The 24,280-nt window shown below is 41.2% G+C and overlaps 1 protein-coding gene across 2 annotated transcripts; it reads left to right on the top strand.

Annotated features, from left to right (window-relative positions):
* Positions 1-226: 226 nt before the first annotated feature.
* nyap2b (neuronal tyrosine-phosphorylated phosphoinositide-3-kinase adaptor 2b) lies at positions 227-23,902 on the top strand. 2 transcript variants are annotated; one of them, XM_068340801.1, is made up of 7 exons: positions 227-1,141; positions 3,807-4,008; positions 7,700-8,010; positions 13,847-14,917; positions 19,681-20,925; positions 21,012-21,106; positions 21,532-23,902. In XM_068340801.1, the coding sequence occupies exons 2-7, from the start codon at positions 3,830-3,832 to the stop codon at positions 21,817-21,819; spliced, it is 3,189 nt and encodes a 1,062-aa protein (XP_068196902.1). In that variant the 5' UTR covers positions 227-1,141; positions 3,807-3,829; the 3' UTR covers positions 21,820-23,902. The 2 variants fall into 2 exon arrangements, with proteins under 2 accessions (XP_068196902.1, XP_068196901.1); XM_068340800.1 differs by having other exon boundaries at positions 13,844-14,917.
* The last annotated feature ends 378 nt before the right edge of the window (positions 23,903-24,280 follow it).

Genomic DNA, 24,280 nt, shown 5'->3' with positions numbered 1-24,280 from the left:
GCAGGGGGCTGGGGGGGGGGGGGGGGGCAGTGGTTGCCGGGGAAGAGGAGGTTTTGTCTAATGAGGTCACACCCTGGCAACCCATTGACTCCTCCCATTCAGCTAACCCCCAACCTCCCACTCGCTGCTACCCCCCCCACCACCACCACCACCCCCTGCTCTTCCCTTCAGAGCTCTCCGTGGTGCTGAAGGCAGAAAAACACATCCAGGCTTGGGTTACTGTGCAGCTGCAAAAGGAGAGGAGAAGACAGGAGAGACACACGACACAAAACCTTAAACGACCAGAGAGAGAACGGGGCTTGAGTGCTCATGAGGAGGAGTTGAAAAAGCACAGAGCGAGAGATATAGGAATGCAGTGAAGGGAATGGGAGAGGGTGAGTGGATGACGCTCTCGTAGAAGGTGGCTACATTGGGCAGTGGGCGTGTTCTTGTTGTGATCTATAGCTGGGAAGCCCGGTGTTATCTGCTTAAGCACAGACTGAATGTACAGACCTGTGTGGATGAGAGGGACCGAGGTAGTCGGCAGAAATGTAAGGAACTTAAACTTGGACCACTGTGCTTTACGTGTGTGTGTGAACCTTTGGGACACTTTGGATGAGGATTCCTTTTACCTGTGCAGCACTTTGAGACGTCTACGGGGAGAAATTGTGGGGAGGAAGCATCACAGAGACTCCAGAGACTGTAAGAGCCTGGTCCGTGAAAGCAAAAGGGAGTTTAATGTGAAATCGTGCCAGTGCGTCTTTGCTATCATGCTTGTAGCTGCGTTCTGGTGTCACACTGTGAATTCCTCCAGTCTTTAGCATGTACAGATGTGTGGAGTAGCAAAGTTGGTACTTGGCTTGGAGTTTGGCACCATCTGGACCGAAGGGATCGCACCTCACTTTAGTGCCAGGGAGGGAGCATTGGGTTGGGCACCCAATGGCCTACCTTCCCTTTTGCACCAGCCTTATCCTGGGTCACATGGACGCCCTTTAGCAAGTTAATCAGTGTGACCATACAATGGATGCAAGTCTATGTGGATTTAAGTGGAATAGCGCACCGGTGCTCCTGCTTATGTTACAGTTCACTCACAAGCACTGGTCTCATCAAGGGAAGACCGAGGACACTTTGGTCCAAAAACCAGCAGGGACCCAGCTCCATTGTAAGTATGCATAATAGCACACAGCAGTGACCTATAAACCCATATAGATACATGTAAGCAAATGCTCATGCATGCACATCATAATGCATGAATTGTTATTTCCTCTACACACCACAAACAACATCCCAAAGCATACAAGTATAACACCTGTGTTAGTCTGGTATTACTTGGTCCACACTACTGCATTGATGTATGGGTTTGAGTTTATATTTGCTACAAAGTGAAGACAAAAAATTTTAAACCAGCAAAGCAAGGAAACATTTAGAAAAGTGACAGCATTTTGGTTGATTTAACTTGTACACTTCAAGGTTTTTATTTTAAGTTTAACTTTAGGTTCAAAGCTAGGCATTTTTTCATCATCATAGCTCAGGTAAGAGGTTAGGGAACAGATTATGTCAACGAGGTGTGTGCGTATGTGGACAGGTGGGTGCTGGTTGGCTGACAATGTTACAATTGGCCTTGCAATCTTTCTGACATCATGTCTCCAAAATGTCCATGCTGCCCTTCTCATGTGACATGGTTGCCTGGAAACAGAAACGGTGTGCCACTCTCTTTTAATTCTACAGCAAGAGTGCACTTCTGTGTTCCAGCTGTCACGGCTTGTGTCATCTGGGACAAATGGAAAGTGAGGATAAAGAGAGGATATATTAAATTTAAAAAAAACAAAAATTACCAAGCGAAGGACAAAGTGTGAGAATGGAGATGAAAATAAAACTTGTCTGAAAAATGGCCACTAAATTGAAGTTTTACTGAAATTACCAAATAAGAGCTGCTATTTATATCATTGAGTTATTGGAGAACAATCCAATGTGAAAAGCTTGTTTGGTAAAAACAGTATGATAAACAAGCTGATTCTAGTGTATAGTGCTGCTGCGGGCTTACAGGGATTATGCAGGCAGGCTTAATTCAGCTCAAACAGTGTTTGAACTGTGACTTCCCGTCCCTGCACCATAATCATGTCGAACTGGTGCATTTCTTTCACAGCAGAAACCAAGAATTATGTCCTTTACACAGCTTCAGATCAATGGTCACTCAGAAAAACTTGAAATCATGGAGACAAATCTGTACCCTTTGACACAAAGATTCCATGCTGTAGAACTTTGTCTGATATATCAAATCTGTTCTGTTGGCTATTACTCCTGTCCTTTTCCCTGTAAAAACCATTGCTTGGTGGGAAGATACTTAAAATGGAGAGGAACCAGCACACGAACAGACTGATCTAAGCCTTGTGTTGGATTTCATGATGGACAGACACATGTTACAGGGATGTTGAAGATGGCTAGACAATGGCGGTCTCTCAGTTGGCCTTGAAATCTCCATCTGGCAACCCCCACCCCCACCCCCACCCCTGGATGCCCTTACCCATCTACACACAAACATACATACAGTTATCACAAGGCCCCTCCCCCTCCTCGCACACTCATGCTCACACAGTGCTTCTCTCACACGTAAACAAGCATGAGTCTTAGGCTGATCTGAAAACACTGACCTACATAAAGCAGGCACTGTCTTCTTATCTTCCACCACTGGCCTTTCCAAAATCACATATTGTTGTTGCACATAGTGCATGCTTTTGTATGCGGTTGCATGTTTTAAGGCAAAGGCATGAAGCAGATGCATCCATACAGAATAACACCATTTGACCGGCTGCAAATAAGGTTCTTTTCAAAACACTCCCATTTAGAAGGAGTGAATCCTGATTTTATAGTCTTGGATGTTTCACTGAAGAGGCTTTACTCCACACATCCACACTCCTGTGACAATGATGCTGTCAGTAATAATCTTTTCTTGCAGGATCAAAACACAGCAAGGAACAACTCAAGAGGAGATTATTTTTAGATCTTAAACATAAGATCGATGCTGCTGTCTGTATATGCAAAACCATGCCTCACAGTCTAGAAAGATTGCTTTCGTTTACTCTTTGTGGTTGGTCCCAGGAGTGCAATATTTTCACATCTGAGCTCAACACATATTAAAACTGCAGAAGATGAAAGGCCTTTTTTGGTCTAATTCAGACACCCACTTGGTTACAAGCAGAGATTTCAGCCAGAAAATGTGTTAACACAACTGAGAAAATGAGCTGCCACTACTGATCCATAGCCAATGAGAAGACAGATACACTGCAACTGAAGGTTATGTATAGCAGCAGCTATATGGTTTATCAATTGACTGCTTGCATGTGCATTAAGGCTTTTCATCTGCATGTTTGTATGTGTACAATATATAACGAAAGTTGTTGCAACCCTCTGGGGAAAACGTTGGCTCTTGTGGAGAAAATGTATGATGCAAATCTATGAATCCTTCATAGGCCATAAACTCACACATACACACACACACACACACACACACACACACACACACACACACACACACACACACACACACACACACACACACACACACACACACACACACACACACACAAACCAACAAACCACAAGATAATAATCTTCCACATATTCACTTTAGTGGGGAAGTCAGGGTGATGATGCAATATTGCTTCATTGGTTTCCACGTCACCAAGGTTGACCTTAAAAAATGAAGGTCGAAAGAATAATTACTGACTAAATAGTACGCTTGTTTTACATTCACACCATACTCATATATCATGCCTTAGAAGTACATATATTTAGTATGTCACGGATATTCCCTTTGTTTCTATCAGAATGCTGTGGAAGCACTTGAAGAATGATGAGCTCCAAAGAGGAAGAAACACTTCATTTTTTCCAGTATGTGGAAGAGAAGGGGCTGAGAGCATACAATGGCCTTGTAGCTCAGAACTTGGACCATGCCAGGAATGAGAGGAATATGACATTCCTGCAGGAGAAAAACGACAAGAAGAGAAAACAGGAGGAAGCCATACGGAGGTAAGAAAGAAACAGTTTCACTAAAGCAAGTCAGAGACCAAGGATAGGATGGGACGAATGGGATGGGATGGGATGGGCTGAGATAGCATAGCAGCATTTTATGAAGTAGAGTCACAAATTGTGCTAGAGCACACCAGTGGGACTTTGTCCTGTAAGGATGTAACTGAGTTAATTTAGGAAGAGCTTGTCAGGAACTGGGACATGTGGCCAGAGGCTCCCGACGGCAATGTCAGGTTGCCATATTCTGGGAGTTGTCAGTCCAGACTTGAGCATCCCATGATAATTAATGTTTAGTTTTAGACTTTTTTTAGGACATGCCCTTAGATGAAAGTCATCTCTGCTCCATCTTAAGATGGGCAATGTTTAAAATTAAGAAGAAATTAGGTGGACTGAGATAGAAAGCCAGTGAGAATATGAGACGTGATGGAGACATCTGGTTATGCTGTTGTCGTTCACAGCATAACCAGATGTCTTGTAGGCTGAAAATCTTTCATCTGTGTTGAAAGTTGTGTCATTGCCAAGAAGATGCATGTCGCTCCAGCAGGTTTCACATGTTGTGATGAGCAAGCAAGTTGTGCTACTGTGTAGCATTACAGAATTGAAGCAAATGACAGTGTGTGCAGTGTGACAAACGCGTGGATGTGGTGTGCTTGTGTGATGGCGTAAAACACTTATGAGTAACAGAGTCACAGGGATGATAACAGAGGAAGCAAAGAGTAAAAATGTGTTATAATAACATTTCTATGTGAAATAAAAGAAAGCTGAAAGAAAGAACTGCTGTTTTATCATGAATTAATAGCTTTTCATCAATTCGAAATTTCATCTTCAAAATTCATTTATGAAAATGAGGTCAATGTAACTCATAAGCAGCAATGGATGCTTTTCTATATCTCACATCTATAAAGAAGTGAAATGCTTTAATGGTCTAACAATTAGCCCTAATGATGTAGAAAGCTACACAAACATCAGTTAATAATGGGAAGGCTTAGGGAAATTGTCCAGCACTGTTGTGCAATCTAAAATTCATTTGTGCTCAGTCCGTCTGCCTGACAAGGCGTGGCATATTTAAGCAGCTGCTGAGCATTTTAGATGACTACATTGGTGTAGCTGTAGAAGCTGCGTGTGTGCATACATGACCAGATGTGGCTCATCTTAACTGATTTGTTCAGAGACACTTTGAACCCCAACATGATTCTGTCAAAGGGTCAAGCTTTTCAAAATGAGCTGTTTTTCCACTCAGCCATTGTCATTGCATTATATTCGATGCACATTGCAAATCTCTTGCATGTTCAAAGCTGATTTGCAGTTCAACAGTTCAATAGCTCAGTTTTGACAAGACAATATCTACTCTGAACTCTCATTTATCATTTGCCAGCAAAATCTCCCCAGCTTCTATTTTCATTAGTATTACAGTATGACAATATTTCCTGCACAGTAACTTGAGGTGAATGGGATGGAGTGATGTCTGTGGAAAGTAGCTTCTGCTACCTGTCAGCTGTAGAAATAGGTAAAATATTAATACACAGTCACAGGGGGAGAAATTTAAAATACAACTGAAATTTTTATGACGCCTACAAGTAGGTCAATGAGACAACCCATTTTTACAATGACTGACCAATATTGAGGTAGGGTGTGAGGGCTTGCGTGCCCACTTTGCTTTGGCATATGAACTCCTATGTGTATATTTTTGTTTGCAATTACATTTGTGCATATAAATGACACAAAAATAGATTGTGTATTGTTTGAATAGAGTAGGGAAGAACAAATGGTTCATACGAGTGTCTCAGGGTTAAAGCAAATTTGTTTAACAGTGGAGGGAGTGAGGAGAAAAAACTGTTTGAGTGGGATTAAATGTGAGCTCTGTTGCAGGAGATGTGTTCTGCCTGGTGACAGCTGGAACAGTCATAGGCCAATCAGATCGGCACGTTAGGTTTTAGTGAGGCGGGCCTTCCTGCCTGCTGCTGTCTGGCTCTGGGTTTCTTTTATTGCATTTCATCAGAAGTTGCGCGCGCGCACACACACACACACACACACACACACACACACACACACACACACAATCCACAGGTGCACAAACAAACACACACACACAAAGACCACACATTTACATTTACTTGTATTTACATATGCTTGCAAATTAAAAACGACTGCCGTCGTCTTTCTTTTACCTTCACACACGCACATGCATGCACTCAGAGGCAGGCATCTTTTTTGCATTTGGAAGCAGATGTCCCTGCTTCTTTGTTTTTGGTTCTTTCTGTGATGTTTTTCACATCCCATGGTGTCACAGTGAGAGAACCAGAGCTGCCTGACGACAAGTCAGCTCCAACTGCTCCAAGTGCACCTGTGGTCTGTCCGCCAGCCAATCACTGGGCAAATATCCTATAAATAATCCCGTCACCACTACTCCAGTCACACCCACCCACCCACACATATATGTCTATGACTGCAGCATATGCACTCTAAAAACATATGGAAGGGAGGGCACTGCTGGTGACACCTGTGGCTGAATGTCATTGATGATTTCCAGCTTTCATTAAGAGATGTTTTTCCCAAATAATGGATGACAAATATTTTCATAGTGAGCCTGCATCCTTATAATGCCAACCTTCTATCCAGCTTTTTTTAAAATTACAGTTCAATGTGGCTCCACAGGTTGCTGCAGAGACAAAATGTGAAATAGATAAAATCTGCATACAAGGCACACGTGCACTTGATTATTGTTATTTGTGGGCAGCTGGTTTTATGTCTGGTTTCTATGGGCACCCTGTTGCTAGGCAAAGTTAAGCCCCTGACCAATGAACCCACCCCACCAAACACCTTCTGTTCAGCAACTCGCCTGGAGGGAGCCACAGTCAGCAAAGTCTCACACTGGGGTCACACACATGCGCACATGTACACAAACACACACACACACACACACACACGGGCACACAGACACACACTAACACAAGCAAGAAAGACAAGCTAATTCATCTTGTTTCATGTGTCATTTGTTAAACAAATGTTCGACATTGGCGTCGGTTGTGACGCTAATATCAGACTAAATAAAGACTACAGAGATCAATTGTGCAGTTGTACTTCACTTTGCAAACACAATGTTTTTTGTATTAAACTATTTTAATTACCGTCACATGTATTTATTTATCCTGCCACATACTGAGAGAGAGAGAGAGAGAGAGAGAGAGAGAGAGAGAGAGAGAGAGAGAGAGAGAGAGAGAGAGAGAGAGAGAGAGAGAGAGAGAGAGAGAGAGAGAGAGAGAGAGAGAGAGAGAGGGAGGGAGGGAGGGAGGGAGGGAGGGAGGGAGGGAGAGAGGGATCAGACATCGTTAATGATCCAGTGGGGCTAATAGTCCATTTATAGTGATTGATTGTGTACACGCTGGGGGTTTTCCATAGTGACCTAGTGTGTGGTTGTGGCCCCATCTTTGTTTGTTGTTGGCAGGGCTAAACTCAAATCAATGCTCTTCCCTATTTCTGTAACATAAGCATGTCTGGAGATGTTCCACAATGTCATTAAATGTCTGTTAGAGGTTTTTCTGACTACTTCCAGGAAATTGTATGGAATATGGGATATTAATTGTTGTCCCATGACGTTTATGATATTTCATGTATCATTGATATTCACATAGATATGTGTTGCCTTGACCTCTCTAAACCATGTGTCTGGCCTCCTCTATTTCTGTTTTAGAACGGGTGAGGACATAGTAACTGAAGGGAAGCAATTACGTATGGGCTCTATTACCATGCTGGACCCCCAGGAACGCATGCACCACTCACATGCCCTCGCCTGTGGGCAGGGCTTCTCCGTACGCTCCCAGTCCCTCCACTCTGTCGGTGGTGGGAACAGTGGGGGTGGAGGAGAGGAGGAAGTGGGGAGCCCGACCTCCAGGAAGCAGCCCCCACCCAAACCCAGGAGGGATCCGGCCACCAAGCTGAGTATGTCATCTGATGCAGTGGACCACAGTCCCATATCCACCTGCCGTGGGGATATATGTGATGGTGAGTGGTGGTGGCACTTCGCACCAAACTGATGAGCTATATTTAGATGTTCTCCACAATAACCTCCTCAGCACTGTTTCTCCTAGTGTTCTGTTATTCACAGCAACCTGCAAACTAAATACCTGAGCAAGACATTGATGAGGAAAAAAACTAAAGTGTAGTTATAAAACACTAATAAACAGCTATGTTTATTATACAGAGATCTTTAAGAGTGGTAAAAATTTTGCCAGACTGGTCGGAAGATCTTTTTTTGCAGGCGTTGTGGTCGGAAGTGTGTTTAAGACAGTCTGCATGCCATCCAGGGCAATTAAGTCCACAATTTAGAGCTAAAATACATGACCAAGATTAAAAAGATTAAAGTTCTGACTTCATGTAAATTTTTGCTTTTTCCTTTACATGACTGTCAAGATGAAGAAATGTATATCTCATCCTATTCATTTTGCATTTCATTATAGCTTATATACTGTGTGTATATATATATATTTATTTATTTATTTATTTATTTTTTTGTCACACTGGGGTCACACATATGCGCACACACAGACAGACAGACAGACAGACAGACACACACACACACACACACACACACACACACACACACACACACATACACACATATTTGACTATGATTTTTGCTCAAGCTTTGAATATTGTTCCAGTGTGCACTGCTAAGCGTAATGTAATAATGTAATTGATGTAGTGATGAAGGCTGAGTACTCAAATGAAGTTCTAACACCTTCACCCCAGTCAAGGCACAGAGCAACGTGCTGGTTCTTGAAGGTTAATGGTCTCTCAATAAATTTTCAAAGCTGTTCTGAGTGCTCATAAAGAAGGTGCATGTACCTCGACAGTTCTATAATAAGTATTGCATAATTACAATGATATTTGAAGCATACTGATACCTCTGAAGCATGTGTCTGTGAGAGCTTCACAGCTGCAGGAAGCTTTGACTCCATTTCAGTTCAGATGTTTTGCTGTAACGTTTAGGGAGTTGCCCAGCCTGGCTCAGATTGGTGGGGATCTCTCTATGTGCACACAGATCTTCCTGGGCACCACGGCAACCATCCCACAGAAACAAGACCCCCTGCAGCTCAGCCAATCACAGAATGACTGAGTGATTTGAGCCAATGGGGCTCTAGAGATGCAGGAGTGTGAGGCAGTTGAGCAAATCAGAGTGAGAGCGTGGGGGTGGCCCTAGCTAAGGGGAGGGTTGCGTGTTCTGTCGCTGGCGCTGCAGCGGGAAGAGGAGGGGCTTGTCAGAGTAGAATTCATTCATTAAGGAGGAGCGATTGACCTAGATTTATTTTCCCCAGGAGGGGAGGGAGGGGGAGGGTGTTACAGATAAACACATCCGCTTCAGTGGGGAGAAAGGCAGCTTTGGAGACAGGAAGAGAAGGGACAGGGAGGTAGAGATATTTGGAGGGTGCTGAAACCAATCTCCGTGACCCGTGCAAGTGGATGAAGCAGTTTGTGTAAATGAATGAATGAATGAAACCCATCTCAAGATCACCAAGGCAAACCTGGATTTTGTGATTGGTGAAAACAGGAATAGTGACCCAACTGTGTCAGTTCGATGTACACACACGTAAAGATGAATGAGAGATGGCACACATTATTGTGTGGAGCATCTCAGTACAGTTAACACATACCAGAGCGCATCTGGGTTTAATCAAATTGTTTATTAGCACCTTATTAATAAGCGGTAATGAAGAAAACATGTGGAACGAAAGTCTTGTTTCATCTTCTTATAGGTACAGTAAGTGCATGGCAATGAAATATAACTACACATTACTTTCCTCTATTGATTGTCAGACTTATTTATTTGTTTCACCTTCTGCATGACTTCAAATCAGTTGCTTTTTCTCGATTTTATGACCATCAGTAAAAGATCAGAGAAATAATTTTCTTTATTTATATTTATATGCTGAGCCTTTTGCGGCATATCAGCACTGACACTGATAGTCTACCGCATTCTGCAGATTGCAAAATTGTGAGGCATTTTATGCATAACTACCTGTCCTAATTCCCTTGCTGAATGTCTAGGCATGTGCGCTGTGTGTATGCATGCATGCAGACATGCATGCACATTGGGCTGTTGGTGAGTCATATGGTTATTTGAAGTGTGTGTGTCGGGACCATCTGGCATCTGAATTATTAAAGGTGTAAAATCTGCAGTTTGAAGATTTCAGACATGGACTGATTCTTAAATACACACATTTCCTGCCTGTCAGGGAAAGGGACAGTCCTAAACATCTTGTTGTTTGACATTAAATTACAGAGTGCAGTATGGGGTGCTGTCTACAGTGTACTGTATGGTAATATCTCATCACTGTCAGTACTGTACTATAGCCTCAATGCACCACATCTAAAGAGATTCACACTGCAATGCTACGTCATCACTATAAGGAAAAAAGCTCCACAGTGTGTGACCCAGATATCATACTTGGATTCTGCTACACTGCTGTATATGTGACCTAGAAACATGTATACAGTGCACCCTCGTCCCTCGCGGGTAATGCATTCCAGGAACCACACGCGATAAACGAATTCTGCAAAAGAACGACAAACTATTTATCTTATTATTTAAGGTAATTGAAACATTTATGAACCCTCCCCACACTGATATTAAACCACCCTCTATCTGTATTGCCTTTTCCCACGCTCTTATCAACTGTTTAAAGCACTTTTTTGTCTCATATAAGTCCGAGAGTCACAGAACATAGCGCACTTCTGGATGCCGTAGGCCAGGGATTCCCGAAGTGTGGTGCGCGCACCCCCTGTGGTGCGCGAGCTGCCGCTAGGGGGTGCGCGAGTGTAATGGCAGCTGAGCACCTTGAAATACATAAATAATTAAATAAATAATTTAGACACTTTTTAATGGAGGATTAACAGTTTTAATATTTATTCACGTATTCATTCACATAAATCATTTGTAATTTTCAATTAAAAAACGTTTTGGGAAAATTTTAAATAAAAGAAAAATACCCAAAATTCAGTTGGCTGTCTCCTAGCTACGTGCTAGCTTGTTGTGATAGCAACAACAATAATATGCCGAAATGCATAACTGGTTGAAAACAGGCAGTCTGTCCGGTATTAAATCTGGGAGAAATGAAAGAGGACAGGATACATTGGCCACAACTGAGAGCTGTGCAGTCTACCAGGCTGAAGAAATCGAGCAGGAAAAGAGTGATGATGACGAGACAGGGGAAACTGAAAATGAGGAGTACAGAACACAGAAAACTCACCCGGACACTTCATCGGGAGAAGGGGGTAAAGAACACAATGAGACTCATACTTGAAAGAGAAAATATGATGTTGAACTTGGGCCTATGTTATTTTGATTCTTTGTGGTGGAGTAGCATATTTGTTACCATTTAATAACTGTTACAGTTTGTTAAATAGGCCTATTTGTTACATAGTAATAACTGCTGTTCATCACTCATCTGTAGTCGGCTCGCTCGGCGACCATTTTGACTTAAAATATTATTATTGTCATTTTTATATTGTTGGTATTATTCTCCCCACTGTTTCTAAAGTGAGAGATCATCAGGCCCATTATTGCACAATCTATTCTGTGTTAACAGGAGCCTATATTATTAAACTTGATACCTGTATGGCTATAAAGACTATGCCTTTTCTTTCTTTTTTTTCATGTTTCGGGCATTGGGGTGCATCAGCTAAGTCGGGAGGTAGAAGTGGGTGTGCGGCCTGAAAAGTTTGGGAACTACTGCCGTAGACCAATAGAATCACAATTACTGCCTACCAAAATTCCGCGATGAGGTGAAGTCGCAAGCGTTGATGCGCGAATGAGCGAGGGCGCATTGTATGCCTCATATCTGACTCAAGATACTGCTCACCACTGTACATGTTAACCCACATATGACCGTAGTGTTGGTGCCATAATGTTTTTTGATTTATAGTACAATAGTGAAATGTTAAATGAAATGATTTTTTTTGTACGATATCATCTTATATATCAGTGAATGAAAGTCTTGAATTAAATTATGATTTGTTAATTTTTTTCCAATCCAAGTAATGCAGAAATGCACGAGGTTACAACCTCCTGAAACAGGTGACTGCAGCACCTAGTCTCCATTAAGCAGGTGGGGTGTGTTCCTTGAGGGGAGTACTTGGCAGGTATACAGTAATACATTCATACGATTCTTGACCATGGCTTGCACTACCTTAGATGGAAAGAATATGGACATTTTCGACTCGAATACAGCAAACTAAGATTACCAACCTTTCACACACCTCCATACTGCACAGCAGGGACAGTCATCTTGAAATCTTGAACATTCTCCAATAAAATACAAGCAAGTAAATTCACATCAGGTGTTTTGATTGGGGCGGCAGTGTCTCAGTGGTAGAGCAGATGTCTTATAGACAGATCGCCCCAGCCATCGGTGGATCGAATCCCGCTCCCACCATGATATCACCGGAGTGTGAGCTGATGGTGGGAGGTGTCAGCTCCCAGCCACTGCCGAGGCACCCTTGAGCAAGGCGCTGTCCCCCCTACAAGCTGTAATTTCCCTGCGGGGATTAATAAAGTATACTTCTTCTTCTTGATTGTGGTACAGCATCAGAGGGTGTCAACCAAGGCTGGACTTAAGAGCATATTTCACAAATGTCAAAAACCTGTCTTACACTGCTTGAACAATGTTTAAAGTGTAACTGAACTTAATTAACGGAAAATACTTTAGATTTTTGCTCTGAGGTTGATTCTCTACACTACAAGCAGCTGTGTAGGCCTACCTCTCAGTTTGAAATTAAAAGAGCACCTCTTATTGGATGTACTTCTGTGTGGAACGTTGACATCATGTCATTGAAGAGTTTTGAGTTCACCGGTGTGTGCGACATCGAATCTTTTTTGTTGTTCCAATACTAATGGTAGTGGATTGTTTTTCAAACTCTGTCATTGCCAATCAAGTGCAAGATACTGAAAAATATTGACGCTGCCGTACAAGATACGCAGAAACACTTAAAAGGATCAAGAGGCGTTAAAATGAGGAAGCATGTAATATTGAAATGGTTAAAACAAAAAATGGAAAATGAGTTCATGGAAGTACAGTACATAAACAATTGCATGGATTAAATGGCTCTGTGAAATCTTTAAAAAAGTTCAAGGTGAATGGTATCCTCCGAGAATCTTCATTTAAATGAATTAATTAATGATGTATCAACACGGATTGATAAAAATACAAAAGTGACTGCGACACTACAATGGGTCATACAATATTTCATGACACTGCACCAAAGATGAGTATTTCCAATGTGCGTTCAGAACATTCATCATGTTCACCCAGAGCCTCAAGAACATCCCTTAAGTAACATTTGGAAAGTGAACAAGTTGAATTAACAACCAAGGGTAAAATGCTCAGAAGGAAACAGCAGCTTGAGAGACAAGAAGCTGAACTCAGGACTGAGATGGAAACTCAGATGACTGTGAATGCTGCTAAACTAATTATGCTGAAAGAGTTTTAAGTCTCACAGATTGTGTTTAAACAAACGAATAAATCAAAAGACCGAATACCTGGATGCTGGATTGGCTCAACATGCATTTCAACATAAAGAGAAAGATGAACAGGATTAATTTGAAGATAGCGAGTAGACCCAGGTTTATACATAGCCTGTTGTTTTGAATGGTACCACTAGAAACACATTACTCAGGTGATAGTCACTGAGAGATAATTAGAGGAAATGGCAACACATGTGTGCATAAAGACTGTAGAACCTCACCTTGGAGTTGTGTCTGAGTTTGGTTTTTATAGTGGATTTTCACTTTATTCCACTCCTAATTGTTTTGTTCACTTTTTTTCTCTCTGTCCTTTAGCAGCTCAAGGTTGCAGTGAGGACTGCAAGAGGGTGCCCCCACCCAAACCTAAGAGGAACCCCAACACACAGCTGAGTGTTTCCTTTGATGAGTCCTACATTAAGACCCATGGGGGAAGTGGGATTTGTCTCTCCAAACCCCTCCACCACATCCCATCCCCCTGCAAACGCAACCCCTCACCTCCGCAAGGTGATGAGAGCCCTACAGATGACTGTGAAGATGAACCTGTCTACATAGAGATGGGAGGTATTGATGTTGGAGCACGAGAACCCTTAAAGAGTGAGGATGAAGAGCCAGGAGAGTCCGTTTATGAGGAAATGAAGTACCCTGTTCTGGATGACATGGAGTACCGAACTGACCCTGTGGGATGTCGCTCTGCCTGCCCAACTCCGGCACCCTATGACCCTGAACCTCTCAGTCGCTGCTCCACACCTCGCAACATTCCCCTTTGCGACATTCCAGCACCCTTTCCTAATTTACTCACTCATCGTCCTCCTCTGCTAGTATTCCCACCATCACCAGCCCAATGCTCACCCAACTCAGATGAGTCTCCCCTGACCCCTCTAGATGTAACCAAATTGCCCATGCTGGAGAATCAATCCTATAGCAAATCTCCAACATCCTCCACCGAGCCACCCCCCTCTGCACACATCCGCAGGGAGCTCACTGCCACACCAACCCTCACTGTATCTGGCCGCTCCTCTGCTCCTCCTTTACCCTGTGCCCTTTACAAATCTTCTTCCTCCTCTTACCAGCGCAGCCACTCTGCTTGCCCATCACCGGTCAGCATGGGTCGGTGTCTCACTCCTCTCAGCCTCATGCGTACACCTCCATTTGACACACCAATGCCGTTCCCCGGGGGTCTGCCAAGGAGTGCCTCTGCCACCCCGCATGGCAAAGGCTCACCACCTCAAGATAGCGTGGCTCGACTTCACGGCTCTATGCAGAATGTGTCAACAGGCCGTTCACGGACACCAACCAGCCCACTGGATGAGCTAACCAACCTGTTCACCACAGGGAGGAATATGCTGAAGAAGAATTCCAGTGGCAGGAAGTCCAAAGAACCTGGAGAGCGTGAGTCACTTCAAACTTTTGACAATCAGAACATAGTACAACAAAGTGCAACATTTTTGCACATACATATGTCTTTCGTGAAGAAAATATACAGTTTAACTACACCTTTGAGAAGAATTAAATCATATGTGTATAATTTAATATCATATGAGATTGATTTGACAAATAAAGGAGCTGTAATTACTTAAACTAGGAAAGAAAACACAATTTGCACGTAATGATGTAAGTTCGCAAACAAGATGTAGAAACTCTCACAAATGCTCAAGTTTTTCAGTGTGTCATAGGGCAAGTGTTATTCATTTAAAATTAACAATCAATTTTAATATGTAATGCAACCATTTTTTTACAATAGTTAAATTGGTTTTAAAACATCGTGTTGATGCGAACACACGCATCAACGCTCGCAACTTCACCTCATCGCGGATTTTTGGTACGCAGTCATGTGATACCGTACTCACATTCTATTGGCACATTCTATACAGTGTGTATATATATATACATATATATATATACATACAGTATATACACACACATATATATATATACACATATATATATATATATATATATATATATATATATATATATATATATATATATATATATATATATATATATATATATATATATATATATATATATATATATATATATTGGCCACTCTACCAAATTTGTGCAAAGTTCAGGGTTGGAGACACATTTTTAAAAGTTGTTTTCTCCAAAAACGTTGTCCATACATAAATTGTGCCATGTTTCTACAATACAAATGTGGAAAAGGCGTAGTCAAATTTCATATATTAATGCCTTACCTGTTCTTGAAATGTTTTCCCGCTCCTGCATTGTGTCACTACCGTAACACAGCAACACACTGCTATAAAAAACTATTATATTAATTTGATGAAATTGTTTGTCCATACACCCTCTAAAGAATATTTTTAGAAATGTATTTCTAAAATGAATGAATTTTTTTAACAATTAAATCACTTGACATCAATTGTTAAACGTCAAAGTTTATTTTCCTAAACTCATCCAAATTTAATTTTAATTTAATTTTAAAAAAATTTGTTAAATGAATTACAGTGATCTTAAAGATCTCAGAGTTAATTAGCTATTACATTGAATGCACATTTAACTAATAGTTATCATATAATTTAATTTAACAAATTTGTTCTTATTTTATTGTACAAAACACTCCCTGTTACGGTAGTGACAGCGCTGTTACGGTAGCGACTGTACTGCTTGGTCGTGACCACATGATTATGTTTGCAAAGTTGTACTGTATCCCCTCAACCACATTGTTTACCATCAGAATCAGAAAATAGTTCAGAATCAGAAAATAGTTTATTGCCAGGTACAGTAAAGTTTACCACACGAGGAACTCAACGCGGTGTCGGGTGCATTAAAAGGTGGTAAGAAGCAATAAGGAATCTTCTTCTTTTCCTTTCGGCTTTTCCCTTCAGGGGTTGCCACAGCGAATCATTTGCCTCCATCTAACCCTGTCTTCTGCATCCTCTTCTCACAACCAACTACCTTCATGTCCTCTTTCACTACATCCATAAACCTCCTCTTTGGTCTTCCTCTAGGCCTCCTGCCTGGCAGTTCAAAACTCAGCAATAAAATTTTTTTTTTTTTTTAAATTAACATTAACTCATAACCTGCCTTACAATTCGAATTGTACAAACATAAATGTTTATAATAAATAAATTCTAAGTTATTTAAATAAATGTATTTTAATAAATATAATTATAAATACATATACGTATACACACACACACACACACACACACACACACACACACACACACACACACACACACACACACACACACATATATATATATATAGGGAACAAATAATGCACAATGTATATATGTGCACGGGGACTGACTTTCACAAGCATCGAGACGGCTCACAATTCGGGTCAGGTTGAAAGTTAGAGCCAGCAATGTAGATTATAGGCTACCTGTAAGAAACTCTGCCCGTTATTTCCTATTTCTTTAAAATATTAATGGGAATGTCCCCCCCATTAGAGCCAAATGATCTATTTGTTCTCTTGGGGATAAGTGGTGCTGAAGTATAAGTAGGAACTAGTGTTGGCCAAGTTGGGTTTCTGCCAAGAAGCATTAACAGCTGAATGTTTTACTATTTGATGTTAACTATTGGTCAAATTAAGTGAGAAACTTAATGGAAATAAAACAAAGTAATCAAGCATAAAGTGGAATGTCAGACTTTTGATTACAAGGAAGTACATTAGTGCATCATCCATGTATTTGCAGTGGAATACCTCAGTAGCTTAGAGCTTGGTTTAGCCTCTACACCCCCTGATGATAAATTTCATTCAGCAGAGGTAGAAACGTAAAAGTAACATTACAGTTCTATACTCTTTTATTTCAATGTCTGTATAGGTTTTTAGTTATCCAGGTCATGGCTACCCAAAGCTGTTTAAATCAATCCACTGGACTTTGGATGCTCTTTAATTTCATTTAGATTAGTAATGGCAGTTAAATGACCTCAAATGGTGATTATAGATAAAAATTGAATAACTAACAACTTACAAACAATTCAGTCAACAAACAAGGTGGATGTATTTATGTGTGTGTGTGTGTGTGTGTGTGTGTGTGTGTGTGTGTGTGTGTGTGTGTGTGTGTGTGTGTGTGTGTGTGTGTGTGTGTGTGTGTGTGTGTGTGTGTGTGTGTGTGTGTGTGTGTGTGTAAATACATAATCTCCACAATATTACTTCCTCTACAGTGATGATGTTTCCATTACATAAGTATTTTAGAAGTTAAAACAAATCTCTCGAATTCTCCTACATAAATATATAAATTGTGAAAACTAAAAAGTTCACACATCTATCCTCATTCAGGGCTCTTAGCAACTACAACATAGCAATAGTGTGTATTTTATTTTATAGAAATTGCCACTACTGTTGTCTTGTCTTGTCTGGTGTTGTCTTGTGAAGGTGAAAGTGAAAGTTTTAGTTTTAATCAAAGTTTTATTTGTTATCTTTTATTTTTCCTTTATTATCCTCCAAATCGTTTCGGGGAGGTAAATGGAAATTTTATTGTTTATGTTTTAATAAACTGCCAATTCGACCAAATTTAATGCTGTCCTCTACCTGAGTTGGGGGGGAGAACAGTCGGGAAATAGAACCCACATTTGGGGAGCCCTCAGACTGTGTGTGTGTCTCGGTGTTGTCCGGCTGGCCACACATAGCCTGGTCACATATATATATATGTGTGTGTGTGTGTGTGTGTGTGTGTGTGTGTGTGTGTGTGTGTGTGTGTGTGTGTGTGTGTGTGTGTGTGTGTGTGTGTGTGTGTGTGTGTGTGTGTGTGTGTGTGTGTGTGTGTGTGTGTGTGTGTGTGTGTGTGTGTGTGTGTGTGTGTGTGTGTGTGTGTAAATACATAATCTCCACAATATTACTTCCTCTACAGTGATGATGTTTCCATTACATAAGTATTTTAGAAGTTAAAACAAATCTCTCGAATTCTCCTACATAAATATATAAATTGTGAAAACTAAAAAGTTCACACATCTATCCTCATTCAGGGCTCTTAGCAACTACAACATAGCAACAGTGGAAGGAGGAGAAATCCCCGTTTCTTATTTGCAGATTCCTTCCCCATGGGTAATGTAGCCAATCACAGCTTAGGGCATGCTGGTGTACAACAGTACAATGAGCTCCTGATGGGAAATAGCTGTGTCTCTGAATTCAAATCTACAACTGATCTGAAGATTTTCAGATTCTTTACTTTGTCCAATCAGCACATGCAAGACTCACGATTAAGCCAGCCTGGTTGCTGTGGCTGCTGCAGATGGAAATAGTGGAAGCTGAGAGGATTATATAATATATCATTATTTTTTGCATTCTATATTAAAATGATGAATACATTCTCCTGCAAATGAATAATTACTCACAGTGGTCCACATTTTTATGTTAAAATCTTCACTTTCTATGTATTGTCTTGAATATATTATTGGCTCTCTATCTTTTTCTGAGGAAAGGACTCCACATTGACCCACTTACCCACTGGTTAATCAGCACACACCCCCTTATATACATGCATATGTAGGCACACCAAAGTAATGTATGACACACATGATATGATAAGCTTATCCATGGTATTCTATGTTGAAACCAATATAGAAATGATATAGCTCTTCCGCCTACATGGAAATCAATCATGCACATTTTTTGTGCTTTGATGACTTGGAATGTCTTTATTAAACACTGAATCAGGGGCATACATACAGTTTCTTGTTGGCATGTGCTTTGTCCACAGGTTTTATATTTTACCAATGCACGCTAAACAGGAGTCCATGGTAGCATGAACTTGATTGTGAATAAAAAGCAAAGTCCAACACATATGCAGAGACACATAGCATATAATGATAGGAGATTTTACAGAGTTATACATAGAAGCAATAGATATATCAATACATTTATAACTTGAATTGGTTGAATCTAAAAACATCTGTATAGCTAATGCTTGTGTGTCACCATGATGAAGTGCAACACTAATGTAATATTCACTCACATCCACATCATCCTACTCCAGTCATTTTTGCAGCTGCATCAGTGAGTGACACCTACAGGACTAATCATAGTAGTGCAGTATCTTGGAGTAGAAAATCTATTATTCATGCTTATTTTTTAATCCAAGTTAATTTTTTTCCACTGTATTGTCAACTAGAGCTGAAGAAGATTTGCCTTTAAAATCATTTCATTGTTCATATAATGATTTTTATCTGCATTTTTACAGATGAGTCCAAAAGCAAGTCTCACAGTGAGTCCAAACGTGAAGGCAAGGAGCGCCATAGTCACCGCAAGGAATCCAAGCGAGAGTCCAAGGAGCGGCACAATAAAGATTCCACTCACCGCAGAGACAAAGACAGGGATAAAGACAAAGATAAAGACAAAGAAAAAGGGAGTCACAATATAGAGTCATTCTCCCACAGACGTAACAGCAAAGACTGCAATTGCAGTGGTCTAGATGCACCACCTGTTCACAGGGATGGTAGAGACCAGTGCTGCAGCAGTGTAGAGCCAACATCATTGATGAGAAGAGACTCCAAGGACAGAGGAATCAGCAATGGTGACCTAAAACCAAGGAGAGACAGCAAAGATCGGACCGGGGGCCATGGATTGGAGTCTTTACTAAGACAGGATAGCAAGGACAGAGAGAGGCTGTTGGATCAGCCACCAGAGCTGTTGCCAAGACAAGACAGCAAGGAGAGGGCAAGAAATGGTATAGACTGTAGAAATGACAGCCGAGAGAGATCACTGGATCAGCCATCTGAGCTTCTACCGCGACAAGATAGTAAAGAGAGAGTTCGGAATGGTATGGACTCAAAGCATGAAAGCCGAGACATGCCACCCGAGATTCTACCCCGACAGGAGAGCAAAGACAGAGGTAAAACTGGAACAGAATACAGGCGTGAGAGCATAGAGCGTCGACCTGATCTGTTACCACAACAGGATAGCAAGGAGAGAGTCAGGAATGAACTAGAGCATAAACATGAAGGTAGAATAGACCAACCTCCTGAGATCTTGCACCGTCAAGAGACATCAAGAAACAGCAATGGCAAAGACCGGGTTGGCTGCAGCTTTGAATCCAAGCTTGAGGGAAGAGATCGGAGCTGCCATAATGGAGATCTTCCTCCTCCTCTTCTTCCCAGACAGGACAGTAAAGATCTGAGCAGAACTGGACTTGAAGTGAGACGAGACAGCAAAGACAGATGTCTGAATGGTTCAGACCACCATCAACATGACACCAAGAGCACAAAGAGCCCATCCACAATGGATCACAGGTCTGATAATAAAGAAAGGGGCTATCGATCAGATGGCACACCCAGACGAGATATGAGACCCAATTACAGCATAGACCAAGTAAAAGCACATGAGAGGAATGGCAGCATAGCATCAGGTCTCCAATCTTCCCAAACAACACCTACTCACCGCAGGAGATCGTCTGGTAGCTCACCAACGGGCATGGGACCAGGAAATGGTGGGATTTATTGCCTCCTATTTTGATTCATAATAGAGCATTTGGCTGTAAAATGTGCATTTTAAAAATCTCTCCCCCCATTGCAGACGTGAAAGCAGCACCTAAGTGTGGCCGCTCACCTTCTATGCCTTCACCAATGGGAACACCACAGAGGAGAACAGCAGAGACACAACAAAGTCAGGTGTGCAGATTAGCTTGAGTATCTGAAGAATATGTTTTTTAACTGTATTATAATTTTATCTCACCAGAGACATTTCTGAAGCTAATTTATTCTTTTGAAGCTTTCTCAGTTTTTGTCATAAATAAAGATGAATTCAAGTTATTAAAATGAAAATCTTATGATAGTTGGTGGATTTTTATAGTCCGTAAATTCTGATCAATCTATACTTGCATGTGTCTTGATGAATCACACTAGATCACTTTGGGACTTAAACTCTTACAAAATCATACAGAAATACTGATTGCACGTTATTTACTTACCAACAATTATTTGATGATCATTAGTGTCCCTGAAACACTTCACGGGTCTCAGGAACAGTGAAGTGCGCAATTTACTTTGAAGACAAGCTGTGTCCCATTTAATTAATGTCATTTTTGGTTCTTCAGATGCCCCAGATGCCATGGATCTGTGGAGACACCACCATGCTTGAACAAATAGAGAGGAAGCGCACCCTCTGCATGGAGATCCGTTCCAGACAACAATCACACCTACAGCGATCTCTTGAGAGGCCCCCTCCTCCAGAGAGGAATGAGGACCGGCATCAGGAGCAGAGTCAATGCAAGCTAGAAACTGCACCAGTCCTGTCAGACTGGGGAAAAAGCAGTGGGCCCAAAAAAATTCGTCCTCCCCCTTACCCCACACAGACAACTGTATTCTGGGACACTGCCATCTGACAGTAATGATACATTTACTCCTTTCCTTCACACAACCCTGTATTATCCCATCCCTCATTCTTCTGTGTTGTGCTGATTCTTCCCTGCAACATTAGAGGTGTTAAGACAGCCAATAAGAGCACCAAGGGGAGGATAACATGCTGATGTCAAAGGACAATAGTGGTTACCATAGCAATATTTCTGCTTGTTCAGGTTGTCATGTTTCTTATCATCAATGGTGATATTTGATATTTTTCTATTTCCTGTGATTTAATTGTAATATAATTCGTAGGATAGATATTTGATGAATAGATATTTTCTAAATGAAATGAGGATTAAAAAGCAAATTATGTATAGTAGCTGTAGATGCAATCTAATGTTTCTTTTTTGTTGTTCTGCTTTTGGTTCTTTAACATTTGAAAGCATAATCTATCAATACTTGTACTGTAGTAGCATAATTTTCTTATGCCCAACTCTGTTTTTTTCAAGAGCACTCAAATGAATGGACTATTCAATTCAGCCCATATATACTTTACATTTTCACTGTTGTATTGTAAGTCGAGGAATTAACATCAATGTGCTTTAAATACCAGTGCTATCCATGCCTGGTAAAGTATGTTCTAGAATGTACAACAGTTGGTCCTAGAACAAAAACAGGAGTGTGCTGTTTGTATATTATGGTAAGAAGCTGTGTGGTCACTAAACCGAACCTTTTGAAGCAGTTTAATCATTCTAAAGGAATTTTTGTTGGCTGATATGTTGTTTGAGGATGTAGGAAGTGTGAAAAGATTCTCTTGTGTTGTCGGACACTCTATGAGGGTGGGATGGAGAGGTAGTAAATTACAGCATACATTATACACAGTATCATTTCAAAACCAGCCAAAGCCTGTTACAACGAGATATGGGTGCGGTTGCGCTTTTGGACAGTTGGTTATTTGAAATGGGGATGGCGGCAATTACTGGCAAGTGGTAGCACCCCTACTTTGCCATGTGCATTGCTAGTACCATGACACAGTGTAAATACTTGATGGCCAATGACCAGCCTGTACAATCAACGCCTGAGCTTTTAGAACATTTCTTAATTTTACTGCAGATTATAATAGCCATATGCACTTGCTTAAGAAATAACTTTCAAGATTATGCTTATATTTAAATATATATATATACATATATATTTTTGAAAAAGTAAAGAATTAGCTGTGCCAAGCAAGTGTAATTTACCAGTGCAGCGGGAGAGCCTCAGGAGGCTGGCTGTGTGACATGCAGTCATCTATGATTGGTTGTCACTGACAATATACCCCCAATACAATTTACTGACAGACATTCTGAAAATGAAACCATTAAGGACCTACAACATGGCAACAGCTCTACCCAGTTGAGCAGACAGGGGGTTGCACAAGGGCCTCCAGATCTTTGAGGCTTTGTAAAAAAAAAGGAAGAAGAAAAGAATTCTGTACTAACCATCTTATTCCAATGTAGCCGCAAGAGGGCACAAGCCAGAGTCTTATTCCATTCCATCCAATCAGGCTGATTACATCTCCCCTTCTCTCTCCCTCTACCTCAACCCACTACTTGCATAGTCTAAATTGGGTCTCCAGCACAATAAAATGCTATGTTGATATTGCCAAAATAGTTAGCCCTTAGACTGGAGTGGAAGTGCAGTAACCACTCTACCCCCTCTGTGTGTGTGGTGTGTGTGTGTGTGTGTGTGTGTGTGTGTGTGTGTGTGTGTGTGTGTGTGTGTGTGTGTGCGCGCGCGTGCATGCGTGCGTGTATGTGTGTGTATACGTAAAAGAGAGCTGTGTGCATTTGTGTGTGCCAAGCTTTCATATTGTATGCAAGCTGAATCTATAAAAATGATTGTTTTAAGACATTCACTTTGCCCCATTCACAATATCGGTGGGTGGAGGTTGGAAGTAAACTTATGATGATGTACAATCTTTTTGTGTGTTTAAACGTGCACTGTGAAAAGGTAGAGAGAGCACCGCACCGTCAGAGTCCTCTGTCTTATTGCACTGAGTGTTCTCTTGTTTTGCGTACTAAAAAAGAAAAGCAAAAAATATATTTGAGGAAAAAAGTACTGTATTCTGATTGTCACTTGGGTTCTGTTGAGAGAAATAAATATGAACTTGAAACCTACTCTAGAATCCTGCATGCCAGTGAAATTATTCATGTGTTCAATTATTGCATGTGGGGCATGTGCATGTGCTTTTCGAATGCTGTTGCTATTGAATATTAAATGGCAAGGGGTGGTAAAAGTATTAAACTTTTTTGCCGTTGGTCATCTACCTTGATGGTGCCAGGTCTCGGGTTGATAACTGCTCAGTGGGACTGATGGCAGTCAGCCAAAAACTTTAGAGATCAGCATTGTTGTGAAAAGAGCCACATACTCCCTGGCACTCGATGATGGAGTGCGCAAGGAAATCCGGCTACAGAAGAAGTCAGACTGACCACCACCCTCACCACCAGCCCATGTGTGAGT

This window comes from Antennarius striatus, chromosome 18, assembly GCF_040054535.1.
Source record: "Antennarius striatus isolate MH-2024 chromosome 18, ASM4005453v1, whole genome shotgun sequence".
Lineage (NCBI taxonomy): Eukaryota > Metazoa > Chordata > Actinopteri > Lophiiformes > Antennariidae > Antennarius > Antennarius striatus.
This window is presented reverse-complemented; position numbering and strand designations above follow the sequence as displayed.

Coding starts and splice junctions, on each gene's coding strand:
- nyap2b (XM_068340800.1), top strand. CDS start 3,830: ATGATGAGCTCCAAAGAGGAAGAAACACTTCATTTTTTCCAGTATGTG. Junction 4,009..7,699: donor CAGGAGGAAGCCATACGGAG/GTAAGAAAGAAA, acceptor TTTCTGTTTTAG/AACGGGTGAGGACATAGTAA. Junction 21,107..21,531: donor CAGAGACACAACAAAGTCAG/GTGTGCAGATTA, acceptor TTGGTTCTTCAG/ATGCCCCAGATGCCATGGAT.